This window comes from Trachymyrmex cornetzi, unplaced genomic scaffold (assembly GCF_001594075.2).
Source record: "Trachymyrmex cornetzi isolate Tcor2-1 unplaced genomic scaffold, Tcor1.1 scaffold15, whole genome shotgun sequence".
Lineage (NCBI taxonomy): Eukaryota > Metazoa > Arthropoda > Insecta > Hymenoptera > Formicidae > Trachymyrmex > Trachymyrmex cornetzi.
In genome coordinates, this window is record NW_017296091.1 from 423,845 (window position 1) to 446,453 (window position 22,609).

The 22,609-nt window shown below is 36.7% G+C and overlaps 2 protein-coding genes across 3 annotated transcripts; one reads left to right on the forward strand and one right to left on the reverse strand.

The window, feature by feature from the left end:
• Positions 1–1,093: 1,093 nt before the first annotated feature.
• On the forward strand, positions 1,094–17,158 carry chas (chascon). 2 transcript variants are annotated; one of them, XM_018502831.1, is made up of 13 exons: positions 1,094–1,355; positions 5,556–5,737; positions 6,861–6,897; positions 7,610–7,779; positions 8,469–8,654; positions 12,127–12,342; positions 12,552–12,792; positions 13,146–13,484; positions 14,135–14,340; positions 14,626–14,854; positions 15,143–15,538; positions 15,625–15,703; positions 16,534–17,158. In XM_018502831.1, the coding sequence occupies exons 2-13, from the start codon at positions 5,669–5,671 to the stop codon at positions 17,039–17,041; spliced, it is 2,676 nt and encodes an 891-aa protein (XP_018358333.1). In that variant the 5' UTR covers positions 1,094–1,355; positions 5,556–5,668; the 3' UTR covers positions 17,042–17,158. The 2 variants fall into 2 exon arrangements, with proteins under 2 accessions (XP_018358333.1, XP_018358331.1); XM_018502829.1 differs by having other exon boundaries at positions 15,143–15,485; positions 15,572–15,703.
• Positions 17,159–18,441: 1,283 nt separating this feature from the next.
• On the reverse strand, positions 18,442–22,229 carry Vkor (Vitamin-K epoxide reductase). Its single transcript, XM_018502723.1, has 3 exons — positions 21,711–22,229; positions 18,749–18,846; positions 18,442–18,673 (listed from the first exon to the last, which is right to left on the reverse strand). The coding sequence occupies exons 1-3, from the start codon at positions 21,893–21,895 to the stop codon at positions 18,450–18,452; spliced, it is 507 nt and encodes a 168-aa protein (XP_018358225.1). The 5' UTR covers positions 21,896–22,229; the 3' UTR covers positions 18,442–18,449.
• Between the last annotated feature and the right edge of the window lie 380 nt (positions 22,230–22,609).

Consider the following 22,609-nt stretch of genomic DNA (forward strand, 5'->3'; position numbering starts at 1 on the left):
TGCCCATTCGGGCGTGTACTCGGTTGTCGCGTACGTGCCTGTTGTTTACAGTGGCTTCGCCCCGCCGCCGATCCTCACCTCCTACTATTCAATGCTCCGTTCCGACAGTCTCGGCATAAGCTAGCGAAGCCGTTTCGTTTGTAAAAAATTCTTTCCTACGTTCTTTCCTTGGACACTAAAACTAAAGCTAATAGAATAACGAATATGCTGAAAATATCCGAGTTTTTGCGGGATTTATTTAAGCGATTTAAATATAAAAACATAAACAATATGAAACTAATTATGTGCCAATATTTTTTTTGTAAATTAAAACTCTTTCAAAATAATGAATAGAATTAGTTAAATAGAAAATTATTGACTCGCCTATACACAAACTATATATTTAATTGAAGGTCTGTGCAAGTTTAAAGCACAGGTATACATGGAATAGTACATTTAATTTTTCATACACTTTTAAAGTGTGTGAAATAAATTTAAGTTTTCGTGCACATAGAAAATTTCCTCAGTTGGTGTTCGAGCAGTTCTTGTAACGTAATAATGCGATAATTAACTGAAAAATAAAATCCAAGTCTACTTGAGGTCTATTACAATTAACAGTATAATAGAAAAATACTCTTTCCTTTATCCTCTTTTAAATACAAAATGACCAGCCTTTATTACCAGCCGTAATGAAAAAAAGAGCATATTAGAAATATTGCAAGAAGTACGCGGAAAGCTTGTAACGAATTATCCAGTCACGCGTTTGTGTTCCTATTCTGCAACTCTCGCGATTACTATTCGCGCTTTCGTGGGCAAGCTGGTTTACTTAACGCGCGTCTGGGACATTCCTTTTTAGGAAACCACGGGAAAGACGAAGCGAGTCCATATAATTGATGGAGCCAAAAGATTCGGCGTGACGACGCGCCGATTTCTATATTTGTCTTTCCGACGAGGTTGCGTTGGAAGAAGCTGTCCCAGGCCGGCCAGGCGCGGTTCGGCACGCACTCTGGGGCGCCTCACCTGCTAGACTCGAGCCTGAGGTGCCCCAGGTGGATCGTGGATCCGTCAGAAAGTACTCGACGGCCGGGCCGGACAGTATCGCGAGCGCTGGCGCGAAAGCATGCGGCGCGGGTCTTGTCGAGTACTTTCGTTCCGCGCGTCGTAAGCAACGCGCGCGCTCGTTCGCCTTCACACAGTCTCTTCGTTCTTCACATAAGATTGACAAATTAATTTTTCACTACGCGTTCAAAGTGTTCGTCGAAGAAAACGTCCATTTCCTGAAATTCTCTGAAAATCGATCTCACAATCGTGTTGATTTCCTTAAAGATCCCTGCGAGCGTAACTCGCGGAAACGAGCGTGAACGAGTGGAGTGTAGGTGAGTGTAAACAATCGGCGTGCTTTCTTACTCTCACGTTACCCTATCTTTTCTTCCTCAAAATTTCACTTTGTGCTCTAACATCCTATACGCTCCGATCTCTCTTTTATGCGTGACGCCGATAGACGACGCGTGTTCATTTCGCATTTCCGAGAAAGGATCGGTCGACGCATCGGCGAACGGCTTTTCCTCGTCGATCGAGGATATTACGCGAGTGGCATTGTCAGCCCGTTACATAACGAGTCGTGCGCGGCGGGAGCGATGAGAATCTTCGTCGGTGCACCGACGATTATTCGACCGTTCGATTAACATGTACGTTTCTCGATTTCGAATTGCGTTTTTCCCGCGATCGTTCGCTGATAACGATCGGTCGCCGCGTGAGTGATCGACCTCAAACTGTATTTGGCGTGAAAGCCAAGGTGCCCCGTTCCCGCTGATAGATCCTCAGTGCCGCGCGGTCCTAAAATGGATTCGAGCGCGATCGAACGAGCCCGCTTCGCATTTTCAACCAAAATGGCGACGTCCTTGACGAGGTCACGTGTTCAGCGTCGCTGTCCACTTGTTGTTAGGGCCACCGCACGTACACTTTTCAAATGAATTCTCACTCCGAAGAGTGAAATCTTACACTGTTAGGAATGTTCTTAAATTTCATTAACTTTTAAGTTACACAATTGAATTTAATTTGAATTTAATTTCATGACATTACATTAAATTTCATAAATTTAATGTACACGTTCATTACATTTAAGTAACTACTGTAACTCAATTTTCAGTTAAATCATTCATTACTTTTAATTCCGTTCATAACCATCAGCTTCATTTACATGTAAAGGTGTACTCTCAAAGATTGAAAATTGAGCCACTCTTTTTCAAGATTGGTTCAATTTTCATTCTTTAGAATGAGATTCAAAAGAATTTAGAGTACAAGAAGTAAGTTACGTCTTCTTATGCCATGTCCTTTTTTGTGCGTTATATATCTTATATACGTTATGTTTTACGATGACTATAACTGTTTAAATTTTTTGAAGTAGAATCCCATTCTAAACAGTCGAAATTGAGCCTCTTGGTGAAGAGTGATATCTTTGAAAGTGAGATTTCACTCTTCAGAGTGAGATGCACTCTAAGAATTTTAGAGAGTATGTGTTGACGTAGTAGGGCATAAAAGATGCTATGACAATGTAAATGCAGTGGTCAGCCGCTTAAATCGCTGATTTTCGCGCGTCTCGCCGCGCGTTGAAATCACCGCGACGACGCGACGCGACGCGACGCGGCGCGACGGGCCGGCCATCATTCAAACATCCCGCGTGCACTTTATCTCGATCTATTTAACGAAGAGAGTTTCGCCAATGTCGATTAACGTTAATTTAATCTTCCGTTTTCCTTGTTGCGTTCATGCAGCGATCAGGGCTGCAGAAGCGGTCAAAATTAATGAGACGTTAGTGAAATCTCGTCGACGTAGCTTTCCGAAGAAATGCAGGCGTATCTCAATCATGAACTTATTTGAACAAATAATACATATTTTTTGGAACTTTATTTACTTTAAAGCTTTCAAATAATCTAAGAATAAATTTTTATTGAACAGAAGAACTCTGTATGACAAAATTGTAGTATAGTAAAAAATTTATGAAAAATTGGGTAAAAATCTCTCTATTCACATTCCGCGAATATCATGAAATTATGAGTAAAATTGTGAGAATTACATTTATGTTTGAATTTATATATTGCATCAAGAACTTTGCTGTATCAATTATTTAATTTATTTTCGTAAAAAAAACGTGTCAGAATCCATTGGCAATTCGATTATGGATGGAAAAAGTAACAAAATTACTACTTTCTATTAAGATATCATGATTGTGTTTCTCACATATACGGTCTAAAATAAAGATATTGCTTACTACTTTTTATTAAGATATATAATAATGACCCGTTTAATGATATTATGACGACCTATTACTGTCAAGGATGATTATTCAAGGATGTTATTTCTTAAGTGAATTTTGTACTGTTACTCTCACGAGTTCATCCTGCCCTAGACAAAGTGCGTAAAATGTCACGGACTTTTCGAGTTATTCGCTTTTACACGCTGACGCATCTCTGACGTCACACGCATATCCAATAAGGTGAGACTAACATGGTTGTATGGCGGATTACCAAAGAAGTATGTTGTCAATGCAAAATGCATACTTGTCCTCTTAGATCTATTCATGAGATATGTTTATTGGCGCGTTTACAACCTCCATTGAGATGGCAAGAAAGCAGAGAAACAAAGGAATGTTAATTTTCAAACATGCTTATGAAATAATTCTTACACGTGCATATGATGCGTCGAGCACGTTGAAGTATTTATTGCAAAATTTAATTTATTACAAAAATCGATTTGCTTATTAAAATTTCTTGAATTTCCTTTTACATTATTAAACAAAGAAAATAAAAACGTAATGCAATTGAAGAACTTGTAATTAACAACGTTAAGTGAGTTAAGTGTCATTAAGAAATTATACGACAAGTGGACTGTGTATATATACCGCAGGCTTCTATAAAGTACTTAAAAATCACATTAAACACATTTAATGTGTAGTCGTCTCAAAACCACACTTTACGACCATAGATCCTAAAAGATAGAAAAAGTTTAAGTACTTATACATACCTGTCCAGAGTCTGAGGTGGGGAGAACGCGTGCGTAATTCCAACCGCAAGGACGCAAATGTCAGAGGCGTAGGCAAAGCTCTTTTTGAAATGGATTAAATTGCTCCATTCGTGAAACTTTTCATAGTGAAGGTCAAATTGAGCGCTTAATACCTAATATAGTTAGAACTTGAAATGTCACAGCAATAATCTGTATATATTGACACTTATTACACAAAAAGAACTTTTGCTGAAGTATTCAACTAGATATAGATCTGAAAATAATTTCGTTGGATTATCAAAATAATTATAAAACGCTCAAACTAGTTGCTAGAATGTTAAAACTGTTTGCAGCATTACTCATCACATACTTGAGTTTTCTATATAATTATTTCAAGTTCAACAAAATTATTTTCAGATCTACACCTACTTAAATTTTTAGATATTTCTCAGCAAAAATAATTCTTCCCATATTCCAGTATTAACTGCAATCAAAATCTTGTGTAAACTTTTACATTTTTCTGTTCCAGAGAATTATAAATATTCAATTATTCGTCTAGTAATTTTTGTTATTCTTAATGCCAATGAAAGAATAATCCGTTCGTTCTACCGCTAGTATTTAATTTTTGCAGTTTCTATGGAAATATTATCTCAAGAGCCGCGCAGCGAGAAATTAATTGTTCCTCAATTGCGCGTCATTATCCTTTCGGATGAACAGACAGCTCAATCCGCGCGAGCTCTGCGATCAAGGACTCATGAATGCTTGTGAAAGAAGTCACTTACGCCATTGATATAGGGCATAGAGCAACCGGCCGTACGTGGTGTCTTTAGCCATCTCGATATCGTATCACGCGTACGATATATCGAGGTGGTCGCGACCACAGGCCCGCGTGCCACCGCGGCCTTCGGCTTCTTTCTCTACGCAGAGAGAGAGAGCTTCCCGATGAATTATTGCACCTCCGTGAGCTGCGTGTTCCTCACATGTGCGTCGACGTAGCGGAAGAATGAGAAGAGGGATGGCGCGCTCGCGGCGGCAGGACTAATATCTTCTATATCGAATCCCGTATTATCGAAGAAACCGTGGTGTTCTTAGCGTCACTCTCAGATCTGACGTATTAAGTGTATTGCAGACTACCGTAATATTAAACTTAATTTCCTCAAAGATCTTTAACGTTACATAAGATGATTCCCAAGCAGAACAATTTAATAGACCACGATTCATTTTAACGTTGAAATGATGTTAAAATGAATCGTGATTGAAAAAAAAAAAAAAAAGAAAAGTAATTTTTAATTAATTATTTTCTAGCCATTTTGATGTCAAAATACGTTACGTTGTGTCTGATAACTTTTTATCTCGCTTGGGTCATCAAGAGTGTAAACAATTTTTTTTATTCTCTCTTGAAATTTCCTCCTTTCTCGATAAAAATATTTTACGCTTTATACTTTGATTAAAATAAAAGTGATATCATTTAATCGAAAAAATATTGCTGACCGAAAAGTTCGCTTCAATAGTACTTTTATTTTCAGCTTTTGGATATTTTTTATATAAATTAATTATTATCTCGATTATAACAGAGCATGAGAAGAAGAAACATTATTGCTCACGGTCTGTTAGCTGAATTCCTCCTTGCAACGACAGACCGAACAACCCAACAGGAACATCAGGACCATATAGCAGACATGATCGAATGATGGAGGTGATTTCGACACGCCGATACGAGGCCCGTCCACCAGCGAATACCCACTCCTCTATTCTCGTGAGTAACATTTTCTCCGACCTCTTCAGAATGCATTTTCTCAGATACTCACGCGTTTCTCCTTCAGAGTTCACATTCTCGCGCCTACATTTCCTATATTCGAAAACTGTAATATATACGAACAAGTACTGGAATAACGAGGATAATTGAGAATTAGCGCTGTAGACAAAGAGTAATAAAAATTTTTCTAAAAGCAATATATACTTACGTAATTGAACGTTTCGACTCTAATATATGAAATATTGATAAAATAATGAATTATTTAATTTTGCTGATCTGTTCCGGTTTATTTAAACCAAAATGTAATTATTTTCTTATAGATACTAATGTTTTATTCAATAACTTTTTTTCCCTGTATTTGGCCTTCGTTATATAAGTCTGTTATGTCTTTTTTCTATAAAATTTTTTTAATTTTTTACAACTTTTTAATCTTGCTGATCCAAACTATAATATGATTGTATAGTAAAAACAAACAACAATTAGTATAAAGACAAATGATATTTTAATTGTTGATTGTATAATAAATTTGAATAGAACAACAGAAAGAATGAGAGAGTGAAAAACTGTTAAAAATAAATCTAAGAAATTAACACAGAAATTTGTCGAATAAAAAATGAATAAAAGATAGATTTGGCGAACGGTAGATTGATCGACATTTATTGAATCAATTATTTCACGCTTCGATAGATAAAAATTCATCAATTTATTACTTGATAAATTTCTGTATACAATTAATGGCTCTTCTCAATAATATTTTCGTACAGTCTTAAATTCTTCAGCACGTCAAATATTTCTGATTAATTATTCTTGAATTATTGTAATTCATATAATTGTGTCGGACACAATCCCCTGCAAATCACTCACGCGTTTATTCATCAGAGTCGTTCTTGCAAATGATCTTACTTCGCGTTAACATTCCTGTCGGATCGGAATCTGCCGGGTGTCGGTCAGGAGTTTAGTCGCGTGTAACATGGAGTAAGAAAGCGGTTAAGGCGAAGTTATTTGCGGTAGACGTACTTCTCGTGATACGTAACTTCCCCAGAATGTCCTTAGCCGAAAGGAATCGCATCTTCGACGGTCTCGCTCGCAGGCGGATTTACATACGTATTGTTTCCTTTTTCAGGTTGACCCTGAGAACTCTGTGGCATTAATCAAAGAAGGTAAATTCCTCGAATAAAAATATTAATCTACGAACGAAAATGGTAATCTGTAGGCCATTTATACTGCTAACGTGCAAGCTGAAAATTTATTAAGACTGCCGCTATTAATACTGTTATAATTTATCATAATCAAAAGTATAGAAAAAAGAACGTTAAATATTCTGCACGATAAATGTGAAATAGTAAATAAATATTCTATACCCTGCTAGTCTACTTATAAAAAACTATTTTGCTAGAATATCTTTTCTGAATTTCCAAGAGCGCACTAACGACAAAACTCGAAAGAGACTAAGATACTACAAGAGATATATGACCCAAAAGTTTTAGTATCTAAGTGAATTTATATCTGTCAAACCTTCATCTTATCGCTCAAACAAAAGATTAGATATTGTGAATTGGGCATTTTGGAAAAGTAAAGAATCTTTTCTGTTAGTTTCATTTTTTTTACTTGACAAACATCGCGATCGCAAAAGTAACTGTTTACTCGAGGTATATAACTGTTATTTCGCTCCTTCGGCATAGCCAGAAGTGCTTACAAAGGCGCGATAGTTGACAGTAATGTCGACAGAGGCATAAAGGCACCTCTCCCTATGCCATCGTCGACTCATCACCAGCGTTTTATGTCCGTTTGTTCGGGACCGAGAAATTAGTTTTGCGAAACAATGCCAGTATTGCGAGTCAAGCTGAAAGAATGCCCGCTTCCGCCTTTCAGAAGAATGGGAGACCCGCAAGAAAAAGGAGATTACCACCACGCGGCAGATCGAGACGAGGGTGAAGCGACAGGTTGTCCTCGAAGACGGAGAGGTCGTCGTCGACTCTGGACCCCTTGTCACCACAAACACAACCGAAGACGTCGAGCAACAGGAACATACGACTCAGGAGGTTCGCACGTTTGTCGAATATCTTAGTCTGTTAATATATTCTCTAAGACTTTTAGAATGAATCTCACTCTGAAGAGTCAAATCCAAGATTGAAAATTGAGCCACTCTATTTTCACTCTTTAAAGTGAGATTCCAAAGAATTTAGAAAATATAAATGGCTCAAGATAAATTTAATATACGGAAAGAACGAGTTTGCTGAAATATTTAAAAATAAACATACAGATCTCTGAAAATAATTTTGTTGAACCAGCAACTAAAACTTTATTTTCATAGTCCAACAAAATTATTTTCAGATCTATAGCTAGCTAAATTTTTATATACTTTAACAAGATCGTTATTTCCACGTATAATATACAATAAACATAAATAGCACAAATAATCACGACCTCTTAAAATCTACTCATAATAATGCTAAATTCTTATATCTCAAATTTTTCCATCATTTCTGCCCCTCCCTTGTAGTAATCTACAAAATCCCAGATTGCATGTTATTAATCGTAATAATTTTTACGAGATGGAAGACGTAACGAGTAACAGTCGGCAGAATTTTCTTCTTTCTTACTTTTCGACACGCGTCCATTGTTCATTGATTCTGCATACATTTGCGTATCAGAATCGGCTTTCTTTGTAGTATTACGCGCCCGCGCGTAAGAAAACGTGCTTTTAACTGGTTCGCGAACCGGTGTTTAGAGACGCACGACCGGGGATCAACCGCAGGAGGTCGACTGGCGGCCGGCGGCAGGTGGTACTGTGACCGGAAATGGCGGTAACATCGTGCAAAAGGAGCTGAATGAGACGGTGGTGAGGAGCCGCGAGGAGATCGAGGAGAGACTCGAGACGGAGGATCGTCAGCAGTTGGGAGATATCTCGGACGAGGTATATATGCACTGATGCAGTATGCACCCGCGACACACCCACCATCTGAATTCCACCTGCGCGTGCCACGGGGTACACGGCTGTATGCGCATTCTCTTTCCTGGCGTCACGCGCCGCGAAAAGGTCGCGCTGTTTGTTCTCCAGAGTCTCGTCGGCGTCGTCTCGTCCCGTCTGATAGCTCGCCGCAGCCGCGCCGTGTCGACGTGTTTCAAGCTCAGTGAGATTCGGTCAGCATGGCACCAGATATTCACTTCATCATCGTTACGAAATCATTTGCGAAGCTGCTGAAAGAAAGCATGTTCGAGTGATGTTTCTCTACGGGAGGTCTTAATGCCGCACTTTTGCTGATATTACGATTTTTTATATAAGTACCAGAAACGTATGCTGGAAAAAAATAGAAATAATACGACTCTGAAAAATTTCCTCTGTACTTCATTTCTTTCTGCAAAAATTTTTAGAAGTTTTATATGCATCGCAAAACGACTTTACTGAAGTATCTAAAAATTTTGGTAGATACAAATCTGAAAGTAATTTTGTTGGATTGTTAAAGTAATTATGCAGGAAATTCAAGCACAATATAAGCAAAAAGTTTCGACATTCTAGTAACCAGTTTGATCATCCTGCTAGGCTATGTTCAGATTTCCATCCGAGTGCCACCCAGGTATCACTCCATCTTCATTATTTAACCGAATGTTAAACAAGGTTGACACGACACCAGAGAGATACCCGAGTAGGAATCCGAACATGTTTCTACTACATAATTATTTTTATAGTGATGTTCAACAACATTCAGATTTGTATCTAGCTAATAAATAAAGGTACTTTAGCAAAATCGTGATAGTAATCGAGAAACAGCTTACATTCAGATTAGAATCTTCTCTTTATTTTATTCATTTTTTAGAAATAATATATATTTATTTACTTCTGAAATAATAAATTCGTTTATATTTCTGATATAATCATAAATTGTAAATCCAGAATGTTATTTTGACGTTTATGTCATTTGACAAAGCAATTATAATAAATTCAAAAATGCATATCGAGAAAGATAAAAATATCACAGTTCTGAAGAGTTTCTCTCATACTTAATTTCTTTTGTAAATTAAAAGTTTTAGAAATTTTACAACTAAGAATTAAATGTCTTATATTCAAATTAAAATTCTCTATTTGTTTTATCCATTTTTAAAATAAAATGATATGACGTGTCCATTTACTCTTCTGAAATATAACACGTCAATTTCCGATAGCCATTTTATTATCGCGTTTATTCCTGGGATGCTATAATCACAAACTATAAATTAAGAATGTAGTTTGACGTTTATGTCGTTTGACGTGGTAATAGCGATAGATCGTCACGTTCCAAGTGTCATAATAACACACTACACGTTTAACGCGTGTTAGCGCAGCTAGACAAGTCCGAGAATAGCTCGGAGTAGAGAAAAAAAAAGCTCTCACTCTCCCCCGATACCAATCTATGCGGCATGCAATCGCATCCACGTAAATCGCAACGAGGTTTCACAAACCTCGCGGGGATACCCGGATTGCGAAAGACGGGCAACAGGTATAATACGCGAGAGGAGACGCTCTCGCGCGCATGAACGATTCAGGACGGAGGAGGTCGAATCGTTCTGGGACGAAGAGGACGAAGGAAGGACGGAGTTAAACGGCGAACGGGCACTGTCGAGCGAGAGAGGGAACGGGAGCGCGAGGGAGAAGGGGATCGCGAAAAGCGAGAGACAAAGAGAGAGAAAGAGAGGGAAAGGGATCTCAAGAAGTGGAAGTCGATGATCTCTCGATTTTGCACTCCCTTCACCCAATGGCGATGAAGGAGCCATGAGATGCCCGCAGCCGCAGCCGCAGTCTCAGCAGCTGTTCCGCACGTCTCTGGACCACTCTGGACCGCGGGTGCGATCAGCCGCAAATCCGACCGCGATAGTGTCCCGCGCCACCTTCTCGTCGGTGGAATCGCCGCGGGGGTGTCCTCGGAATTCGTCCGCTCTTCTGTCTCTGTGTGGTCCTGCTCCCTTATAGTCTCAAGATTACTCGTCATCGAACAGGACCAGTCGTCCTCGCGCGAGAGATGCCGGGACAATCGCTCCGCGGAAAAAAGACACGCGCCGCTTGATCGGACGCGACGCGCGACGCGCCGGCTGGACGTATCGTGTCTCTTTACCGAGATTGTTGCAGGTATAATTCAGATATAAATTAGTCGTATTTCTATCAAAGTTGCAACGAATCGTAGACTTTCGAATAGAGACCCTATAACGGAGTTTGAGTTCTTCATCTTTTTTGTCAAATTTGTTAAGTTATAAAGAGTCCCAAGGAACCTATATCAAGTCGAGAGAAAGTAAAAAAATGACTTTTTTTGTTATAAAATTTGATTATTTATTAACGTTGAAAATGAAAATAAAGTCATTTAATTTTTTGTTAAATTTTGCGTGTTCCTCGGAATAAGATAGTATAAATAAGAATGAGATAGCATGTATGAAAAGAAACAGTATACACATTTTTCCTTCTCATTCTTGTTTTGACAAAATTAGTCAGACTTTGCAGTTATAGGGTTTCTAATTTTGAAATGCATAACGCGCCCGCTGCAAATAGATCAGATATGAAGTTCGATTGAAATTAAATAGTTTTATATGACAAACAGTTTTCCCGGTGTCTATCGCGGTTTGTCATGCTCGTCATCGTCCTCGGCGTGTTCGAATTCTGAGTTGTTCTTTCGATGAAGGTCGAAGAATCGTGTCGTGTCATCATTTTAACCGGCACTTTGTAAAATATTTAATTTGATTGTCCGATGGGACACGCATAGACTTCTTAATATATAACTATTTGATATATAGATTTCAGTTGAGAATTAAGGAAATCAGTGTTGCGAATGTCGAACTTATTAGATGTGTTATTTTAATAGAGAAAGTTATAAATATATAAAAATAAAAACCAGAGAAAGAGAGAGAGAGAGAGAGAGAGAGAGAGAGAACTTAAAATTAAATCAATGATTAAGACAATATTAACAAATATTAAAACATGCTGTATTTTTATTGGCAATTATTTATTAGCTTATCACGCTTAATTTATTTAGAAAGGTCACAAGAATAGTAACCAATAACTATTATTGGCTTTGATTTTTGGTTATTGAGTTTAAGTAATTTAAATGCTCGATCTCTGCATGTTAAACATCCATTAATTAAAATTTACAAAGATCGCGTTAATTTTTTTATTTATTATTTTTCCTTTCTTATTTGTAATATCTTTACATATTTATTAGTATAGATTACACGTACTTGCTCTATATTATTATCTGTTGTTGAACGTCACATCCCTTTTTAAAAGCAATGAATCAATATTTTCGTGAAAGAAGGAAGAAAACCAGTTGGTTTGGCCGTGTATACAAAGAAAAATTACTTGCAGAGACAATAATTGATCGGGAGTGTCTGACAAGAGTTAATGCGGGTCCACATCTGGTTTTCAGGCATACCAGAAGGCAGTGCATAACAATAGGGGTGACTTACGAGTCGCTCTTGCCGAATCCTCGAAACAATTGGCATCACAGTCTGGTCCACGGGTCATCCAGCACACGACTAGGTCAAACAAAGTCATCGACACCGAGAAGACCTTGGAGAAAAAGGAACTGAAGGCTGACGGATTAATCGTTACTGAGAAGAAGCGAACGCTCGAGCACGAAGAGGTGAGTCGCAGCAGCAAAAACTGGTTAATATACTCCTACCGTCATTTTTCTCTTCTTGTCTCGGTTTACCTTCGCTAGTTTTACGAATTGTAAGACTATTTAATTATATATGTAAAATATATAATAATATACAATTAATATATTTATATAAATATAATGTCACACACATAAGTCGGAGAAATAGTTGCAAGTAATCATTTTTGCTTCAGATTAAAGACGACGAGGTTCCGGACAACGGGAGGAACGACGACGACGCCTCTGAAACGAAGAAGGAAAGCTCACAAAGGTACATCAAGAAAAGAGAAGAAGACGTAGTGGACTACATCTCGGCCGGCGAGAGAGTCGGCCGAGAAATGCGCTATGTTGCAGAGACAACCGAAGGAGAACGAATAGGCGACTGGTCACCATCACCGACGGGCATGCGGACGACTCGTTTTCACAAATATCCCGGTACGTGGCCTTTCTCTATTGATTTTCTATCGTTGCGTTCTACATACATATTTACAAATGGTTGACCAGATGATCAACGGATAATTGTGAGTTCTGAAATATAAAATATGACAGCTGATAAAACTAACTGAATTGCCTTCCATTCTTAAGACTGCTAGATATTATCTTTACTGAAAAAAATTTACATTCAAGAAAAATTATTTTTATTATCTCGACTTGAAAGATTAAAATTTATTAAAGAACATATAGAGATATCATATATTATATATATATATATATTTTTTTTTTTTCAAAGTATTTTTTTTCTATTGATATGTTCCTTTTCTTCAAAAGATTATTGCTAATTATTATAGGTTTCTCGGATGCCGCTCGAAAAGATGCCTTGACGAAGAAACCGTTGGACCTCGAGGAAGAGGACGAGGCGAGAAAATTCGAAACGTCGAAGTGGCTGGAAAGCCATTTCGGCAGTGATTCGCGCTCTTCGCACGGATCCCTCGATGCCGATGACTCTCCTCTTCCAACCAGCACTAACACGAGTTACATCAATGTCACCATGAAATCTTGCACGCCCAAGGAGCGCGATTATCAAAATGTAAGTTCCAGCCGCAATCAGCGACGTGGTCGAGAGACGAACTCGCCTTCAGGATATTTTCATGGAATCAGCGAATGGTCGGAACGATATCAAGGAAAAGGTAATTTATTAGGAAAAATAATTTTTAAATATTAATTCTCTTTAAAACAGTTTTCTTCTAATTTCACGCATTATAATTTAAGTTTTCTAACGTATTTTAAGGAGTAACTTTTTCCAGTAATTTAAAAAAAAAATTTCATACATATGAGAAACCATATGTTCGAAAAGCTTAGTTTAAAAAATAGAATGTCAAAATTGAAGGAAAAACTTTGTTTTTCTAAAAATGTCTAGAACCATTATTGAGTTATTTTGAGATGAAACTTAAAACTTTGTGTGTAAACTTCAACATGAAAACTCATCTTTTGAAATCATACATTATTTTTTTAAAATTAGGAATAGACCTAAGAATAAGGATATCTTCAAAACTAAGCCGTTTCGAACATGTGGTCACATAAAGTTTTTATCTTGAATTGATATGCGAGGAATCGCCCCTTAAAATCTTTAAAAATATTTGGCCTTCTCATATAACATTGTTTTTAGGTTAATATAAGTTCGTAAAATTAAAAAAAAGAGAGATAAGATATGTTACAGTATAAAGTTTAGAAGATAATCCTAAACCTACAATATATATATATATATATAACAACTTTGTTTCGATAAATATCAAATGATACATGAAATGGAAATGTGAATATAATGTATTCTACACAGAGAAGCAAAATCATGCGCGATCAAACTCTCCAGTTCGATACGTGGAATCTTCACGTACCAACGGACATGCCCACGGGCATAAGAGAAATCAAGTTGAATCATCTTATTCGAAAACTTACGAATCCTTCCGACGTGATTATCAGGATTCTGTCGAAGAACGACAACGTACACCTTCCCCACCGATACGTCGAAGATCGAAAGAACAAGTACGAATATTCCTCTTCATTATGCAATAGCAATAGTTTTAAAATTTACAAGAAAATACATAATATTAAATGCAATGGAAGTTTAGTTTATATTCTGCAAATTCTCTCTCTCTCTCTTTTGTTTATTACAAATAATTTATATATTACAATAATTTATAATTAATCTATATATAGTTTATTAAATTAATTTATATTGATTTAAACTGATAAAATATTTCATTGTGTGTTTTGCTACATTATACGAATTATTGATACATAACTGAATTATTGGTAATCTTTTTATAGTGGGCAAAATCTGAAGAAAAGATCAGTTCGAACGAGCTCCCGTCAGGTCGTACTTCAAGTCCGGTACACGTGGTACAAAGAACTTGGGAGAGTCGTAATCGCGACGTTCAAGCACAAACACCCGAACGCAATTATAGAAATACCTCGCCACGATCGCGATCAATCTCGCCGAAATCGCCGATAAATAGTCGCGAAGAGAAAAAGTCAGATAGTTCACGAGCATCTAAAGGTAAATCTTCTCCGTAATTAATTGATAGAAGCGATAAACTAAAAAAATATTTAAATTAGAAATTTATGAGTGTAAATATTTTAATTAAAAATATTTTTAATTAAATCAAATTATTTTTACGATCCAATTGGAAAACAATCTGATAACAAATAAGTAATAAAATAAAAGTCGACTAAAGACAAACTAAAAATAAAAGTCGAATATTATGAGAGCATTAAAGAGGAATATTATCAACATTATTATTATTATTATTGTGTATGTATTAAATATTACTATCTGTTTATCTAGGTCATGGGCCTAAGTATAAGATCGGCGAATCCTTTCGGAAGTTGGTGGGCAAATTACGTTCAGCTAGTACGGAGAGAAAGAACAAACGGACAAGCGGTGGATCTACCTCACAATTGACGCAGACCGACGATAATGGCCCGACCTATTTACAATACAACGTGATCGACAGGAACATTCCTTTCGTCAGCGAAAGGGACACGATGGAGGACAAACCACCGGAAAGACCTCCGCGATCACCGCGAAACGCTAACACGTCGAGCAAAGTCACGAAGATCACCAGGACGGCTGATCATGGTATCCAGGAATGGCAACGCGGCGAATCTACGCCACCACCCCTGCAGAGGTATTACTTGGGCGAGGATCCTTTCGGCGGCAGTATCTACGGACGTGAAAAAGGTTAAGCGAATCTACGCCACCACCTCTGCAGAGGTATTACTTGGGCGAGGATCCTTTCGGCGGCAGTATCTACGGACGTGAAAAAGGATACGAGAACGACCGAGACCGACTGCGACACGGAAGACCACGCGGCTCCGGTAAAATTGCCGTAGATTCCGAGCACAGGTAAACGAAGTACTCGACATAATGAGAGCGAGACAAATTTTGACTGATAAATTATCCCCTACTTAAATTAATTAGATCGCTATGCTTACTGCCCCTTATCGTTATTGCGCTTGTTGAAATATCTTTATTTAATACTGTACAGTGGTGTCTTTTGTAAAATATTACAGATCTTCTGTCTTTCTCTTGTCTGGTTTTTTCAATTGGTAAAGAGTTACTACTTAAAGTTCATAAGGGAGTTTGTATGGATTAAGTTACAGAAATTGATCAGATGAGATTTATTTTGAAGGTAGATAATTTTGGTTAAAGGTATAGAAAAACGAAAGGAGAAATATTATAAAATTATGAATGATGGCGTTGATTTTCACCAAGGGAAAATCGATTGTGAATTGAAAGTGTAAGGGATCTAACTTAATCCGAGACACTCTACATAACTATCTATGCATGAAACGTTTATCAGGAATGACATAGTGTTCCAAAGATATTTCACGCTTTCATTGTCAGTAAAAATTTGTCTCTCGGTCAGAATCTGTCATCATGAAATAGACGACGAACTTGCTATCTCATGTCGCTCGATCGCCAAAGACGGAGTTAGTTGTGCAAGCTTCAGGAGCCAAAGTGCGAAGTCTAAATCGGGTCGCTTGGGTATATCTTTTAAGTCGCAATTCGACGACTCCGTGCTTCAATTTAGGGTGAAGGCTGCATGAAGGGACGCATGGGAATCGAACGTATATATGACTCGATAGACTCATTCGATCGTCGCCGCCGCAAACGTCGACGAGAGAAAATCCGCACGGCTAGGCAATCACCTTTCGGAAACAACCGCGTTTCAGCGTCGCCTCCGGCTCCCTCGGCAGATTTAGCAAGTCCACCAGCAGACTGGTTAGCGATCAAGAAAGGGAGGAGCACTTCCGGACCACTCAGACCTTACCGCGAAGCCTACATTCCACCGGTGGTGAACAATCAGCTCGTTCTCAGACCAGACGATACCAGGCACCGAACATCGGCAGATACGGCAAAATGAGCCAACATCATAGCAGCATGATCAACATATCGATCAAGAACACGGTGAACATGTCGCCAAAAGTGAACGCGACACCTGTTTACAGCACTCTTCAGGCTCCGCCGAAACCCGAACGTACGTACAAGTCGTCGCTATCACGCAGCAAAAGCTTTAACGTCGAGGCCAGCAAGAATGGCGTCGATGCACCAACCCGTGTACCGTATACCTCCAATTTGCACCTTAATCGTTTGGACGAAACGCCGCCGTTGAAGAGTCCTGGTATTCTTGCCAGCATTAGCCGTAGTAACAAAGATTTATTAAGAGACGGCAAATATTAAGGTTAGTGACATGATTAAACTGTGTATCCTTTCGGACGTTAAATCACTATCTTTCTCCGCGAATATATTATAAATAAAATCTTAATTTATCTCAAAGTACGATGTAAAACTTAGGAGAGAAGCTACTGATCTGATAAAGTAATGAATTATACATTTGTTTTATTTTACATATATTAGATTCTGCTGTATACGTGCTTTTGATATTCTTGTATCTTTTTTTATTTCCTCTTTTTTGCTATCATTTAAATCTCCTGTTTCTGCTTTTTTGCTTCTTTTTTTAATTGCATAAATTTTTCAATTTATCGAATTCTTATCAAACAATTGACGTCATTACCATATTATCACTTCATTATCTATTTTAATGTGGGATTTTGTTGACGTAAGTAATTGTAATGATTATAAATAGACAACATCCTGGAAGATATTTAAGAAATTAGCAAATGTGTAGTTACAATTTATAACCATTTTTATAGACTATTTTCGCGTAGACAAAATAAATAAAAGTTCTACTGTATGACATACACACGGTTTCATGAATTATTTAATGTGAATTAGATCTATCAAAGTCAAGGACGTGAAAGTTACGTTTTTATTTGATTATATAAAATTATTAAAGTAGAACCGATAACAATCGCTAAACCTTCTGAAATATTACAGAATGTTTCTTATATCTTTAACGTTTACGTGCCACGTATTTTCGACATTTAAATTACTGACATTCTCATAAAACAGAATATGTGAACGTCGTTAACTATTCTTGATATACATTATGGATATACAGAATGCTCTTCATTACTGTATATTTCTTGTATTTTATTAATATTTTTTTCGGCAATCTGAAGAATTTTTTTCTTGAGCAATCATGTTAATAAAAACGACAACTTCGAAAAAAAGCACCACAGGACATTCTGTACATCCATTACAGCACATATTTTTTATTAACAAATGAATATATGTGCGAGTTTCATATAGATGCGATATTATTTATATTGTTCATATTGTTGATTTACAATAATATAATATGAATATATATATAAGCAAAAGTTCTCTCTTTTATCTATACATATTAATTAATTGCTATATCTTTTATTTAAGATATTACGTACATTATAACACAGAAAAATTCATTTAATTGTTTGCACTGTATAATGTAAAATAATTCTTAAAAAATACTTTAATCTTTTTCGTTAAAAATATTTGAGAATTTATGTTTATCTAAAATCTAAATCATTTATATTATATTCAGCAAACAACGAATATAACATATACACTTGTTATATATCTACGTTATATTAATTGTTTACTGGATATTTACATTGTATAAATTCTACAGAAATAGAGAATAATAGAAAAAAATTATTAAAATATTTTTTAATCGATCGCAAAAAAATATAATTCTTTTTTGTTTTTATTTCACCTTTTTATGCGTATCGCCTGAGGCTAATTTTTGGAATTTTCGGAATTTTTTGATAGCGAAAAATGTGATCACCACGTTTATAATGTACATGCTAATACATACAATGCAGATATCTCTATATAAATATAATATAAGGCTTAAGTATATTGAAAAAATATTAGAGATTATTCCCAGAATTACAGTGGTGGCCGAAAAAGTGTAATTATTAGTCACACCTGAAAAAAATAATTCCGTTATTATTATGTAAGACGTATGTATAGACACGTAAGCGACAACGATTGAATACATACTTAAAATTACGATCAGAGTATAAAATATTGAACCATATATAGGATTTCGGATGTTAAACACAGAATCTTTTGGAAACAATCCGAGTCCCTTGCCATGCCTGAAATACGACACGTTAATTTTTTACTACTTATTTTGTATATGTTTGTCTGAAATAATTTTACGATTATTCATGCACAATTATCAATTTCGAATAATTTCATGTTATGTCATTTTGTATTTTATCTAAGTTTTATTTTCGTTACGTTTTATAAATTTCAGTATATGGCTTAAAAATTCGCGCGGCTGAAGGCAGCACTTATGGCTGAATACGCATGTCATGTTTATTGTTATGGCCGCAGCATAGACTCTTGCATAGTGCATAAGGGAATCAACCAATCGAAATTCTTCTTTTCCATGGAATGAGAGGAAAGGAAAGCTTCTGATTAGTTGATTCGCTTATGCACTATGCGTTATGCGTTATGCAAAAGTCTGTGCTGCGGCCATTACTTCGTAGAAGTAATAAGCCTTCTACGATAAGCCATTAGTCATAAATCAGAAGTCAGAAGCTAAAAATTGACCTATCACAATCATTATTATTATTTTTAGCTTCTGACTTCTAATTTATGACTAATAGCTTATTGTAGAAGGTCTACAAAGGGCTTCACACATGAAATGTTTAACAGAGCATAAGCATAACATAAGGCCGCTAAAGGTATATCCACACAAACTTGCATAGCCGCATAAATGTATGCATAAAGAAAATTATCCAATCGCATTTCTCTTATAAAGGCGCACGTAAAATGTGATTGGATAATTTTCTTTATGCATACATTTATGCGACTATGCAAGTTTATGTTGATATACCTAACTATACTCTCTCCCTTTGAGGTTCTCTAATCTAGAGTCCTATATTTATCAGAGAGGCGCAACCGGCTTAAGTCAGTATGACAAAGATGCTAAGGAGAGTACTAAACATGGCTGACATGCTATGAAACTACCTTTAAACTATGTCAAACAAGATAAAACGTGTAGGATAATATGAGATAGAATGTATAGGATAAAATGAAATAGAAATATGTCACTAGTACTATAAATGGCTGCCAAGTCACGCAATTGGTTAGATTGCAACAGCGAATCAGAATGCATAACACCGGTTGCGCCTCTCTGATAAATCTAGGACTCTACTCTAACCTTGAAGGTACTGAACGCAAAAAGTGCAAGCAACACAAACAGATCAAACTTTAGAGTCACCGCACATGCTTTCCATAACTCGGAAAACTCAATAACTGTAAGGATATATCCACATAAACTTGCATAGCCGCATAAATGTATGCTTAAAGAAAATAATCCAATTGCATTTCTCCTATAAAGATAAAATGTAAAATGTGATTGGATAATTTTCTTTATGCATACGGCTATGCATATTTTTTGCATAGTTTATACGGCTATGCAAGTTGTGTGGATATACACTAACACGTGTCATAAGAATTAACCAATCAAAACTGAAAATATTTAACTAAAATTTTTATTTTTTTAATTCTTGACTGTGATTAATTAATTCTTACGTCACACGTCTTATGATTATTATTGCGAAAAGTATGCGGTAAAGGCCCAGACGCAAGCTTTTGCATAACGCATAACGCATAGTGCATAAACGAATCAACTAATCAGAAGCTTTCCTTTCTTCTCATTCCATGGAAAAGAAGAATTTCGATTGGTTGATTCCATTATGCACTATGTATTATGCGTTATGCAAAAGCTTGTGTCTGGGCCCTAACCCTTATAGAACCTTACATTCCACGTGGTAGCCAATGAGAAATAATTCCCTGGATTCGTTAAAATTTCTTTATGTAGCACGTAGGACCTGCGCACAATAGAAGAACAGGAATTAGATATTAAGATTTCAACATATCAGAAACTGATTACATCGGAATACACGATTTCTGATAGGTTGAAATCTTAATATCTAATTCTTGTTCCTCTATTGTGCGCAGGCCCTTACTCAGCAGCAATCTTCGTAATTATTTAGAATGCGTGATGCACATGATATGTTAATTTATCTTTGTTGTTCACCGAATATTAAATAATAGAATAAAACGATAATTGATAGAGATCCTCGGATCTCTCAATCTAAAGCCTTGTGTCCACGATGCTAGAAATCGGTCCGAGAACTCGGACGAAGAAAGAATTGACCAATCGCAATGGTCATGTAATCAAATTGTTCAAATGTGATTTGTTAATTTTTTCTCTGTCCGAGATCTTGGACCGATTTCTAGCATCGTGGACACAAGGCTTTATAGCGCGACGCTCCAGAGATAAGGCCGCAGCACACACTCTTGCATAACGCATAATGCATAGTGCATAAAGGAATCAACCAATAAAAATTCTTATCAATTAACAAGCTTGAAAAAATTTGTCGTACGACAAAAACAAATGAAATAACGGCTTAATGTAATTGTTGTTCATGACCTGTGAATCGAGCGTAACACAAAATTGCAAATATTAATAAAATATTTTTATATGCCGATATCGTTATAAATGCATACGGTTCGTTCCACTTAACGCCCGCGACGCTCGTGGAATCATTTTATTGTTATTTATCAAATATTAAACAAGGACAAATGATGCTTGCGAGCGTTGAGAGTGTTAAGTGGAACGCAGTCTGAGTGCTTTCCATTTGTTGACACAAGTCGACACAAGCGTTGAGAAACAGTCTATACTGTGTTTTTGAAAAATTAGCGAAGCTTCTCTTCAACAGTCGCATGTATTCACTGATTCTGAACAATATCCATGTTCATGTAACGTAACATGTTTGTGTAACGAGGGGAACTATTAAGTAAATAAAAAAAAACAATTGTAATGAATTATACATAGAATGAAGATACAAGTTAACCCTCGTTTAATTACGTTCAAGATTTGAACATATAATGAGTGGCGTTCAAATGCCATTGCACTGATACGGTAATATTTGAGCGTGCTTACTCGGTCATAAACACTTTGGTGCAGCTAATATGCTCGGAAATATCACATAGCGGCTGGTACGAATCATCTTGTTCCTTTTTGACCTCCACGGTGTAAGCGTAGTATGAAAAACCGAGACCAAGCACGCACGCGAATACGATTCCGGCGTTGAATTTTTGTAACGCGCAATTTCCAACCCCCGTCATTGTGTTACGAGATGGTACTGTGCAGTACTGTGGAATGCTAATTTGTTATCGCTTCAATGTACACACCCATATTACATACTCTTGTCGATATCCAACACACTGATGGTATGACTCGTCGATGTATGAATAATACTTTGAAGTCCAAAGATTACTTCAAGATGTTACAAAAGTGATGCGTCATGTCTACACAGAATAGCTGTACTAATGAGACAATGGCGAGAATCGATAACGGAGTATTACATTATGTTAAACTACTTTACTCGCCGTCGCTTCGATTCAAGTGTCAAATGTGTGTTCGCCAATGTGGAAAACGATTCTCTTGAAATACCATTTGCATATACTTATTTAGGATTCAATGGATCATCTTTTTTTTATCATGGTATTCCGAGTTTAATTTTTTTTTTGAGAATTGTGCATTACTTAGTAAATTTATGCTTATTTCCATCAACCTAGATTAACATTAATCTCGGCTCAACTTACTTTTTGTCTTTTTCTAATCTTTAGAATTAGAAAAAGACGAAGAATAATGCAGGGTCTACAATAGAAGTCGTAGGGTCGAAGGCGTAGAAAATTGACCAATCATAGTCGATTATTCTTCTCATATTCTACTGTGATCGGTTAATTTTCTACGACTTAAGACTCTACGACTGCTACGACTTCTATTGTAGGCCCCGCTTAAGTTGCACCGAGATTAAAGTTAATCTACGTTGGTGG

Excerpts from the sequence above, each read along its gene's own strand:
- chas (XM_018502831.1), top strand. The coding sequence starts at position 5,669 with ATGATGGAGGTGATTTCGACACGCCGATACGAGGCCCGTCCACCAGCG. Across the intron at positions 7,780-8,468 it reads AGGAACATACGACTCAGGAG|AGACGCACGACCGGGGATCA; the intron begins GTTCGCACGTTT and ends ACCGGTGTTTAG. Across the intron at positions 13,485-14,134 it reads GGAACGATATCAAGGAAAAG|AGAAGCAAAATCATGCGCGA; the intron begins GTAATTTATTAG and ends TATTCTACACAG.
- Vkor (XM_018502723.1), bottom strand. The coding sequence starts at position 21,895 with ATGACGGGGGTTGGAAATTGCGCGTTACAAAAATTCAACGCCGGAATC. Across the intron at positions 18,847-21,710 it reads ACCAAAGTGTTTATGACCGA|GCATGGCAAGGGACTCGGAT; the intron begins GTAAGCACGCTC and ends GTCGTATTTCAG. Across the intron at positions 18,674-18,748 it reads TACTCTGATCGTAATTTTAA|GTGTGACTAATAATTACACT; the intron begins GTATGTATTCAA and ends TATTTTTTTCAG.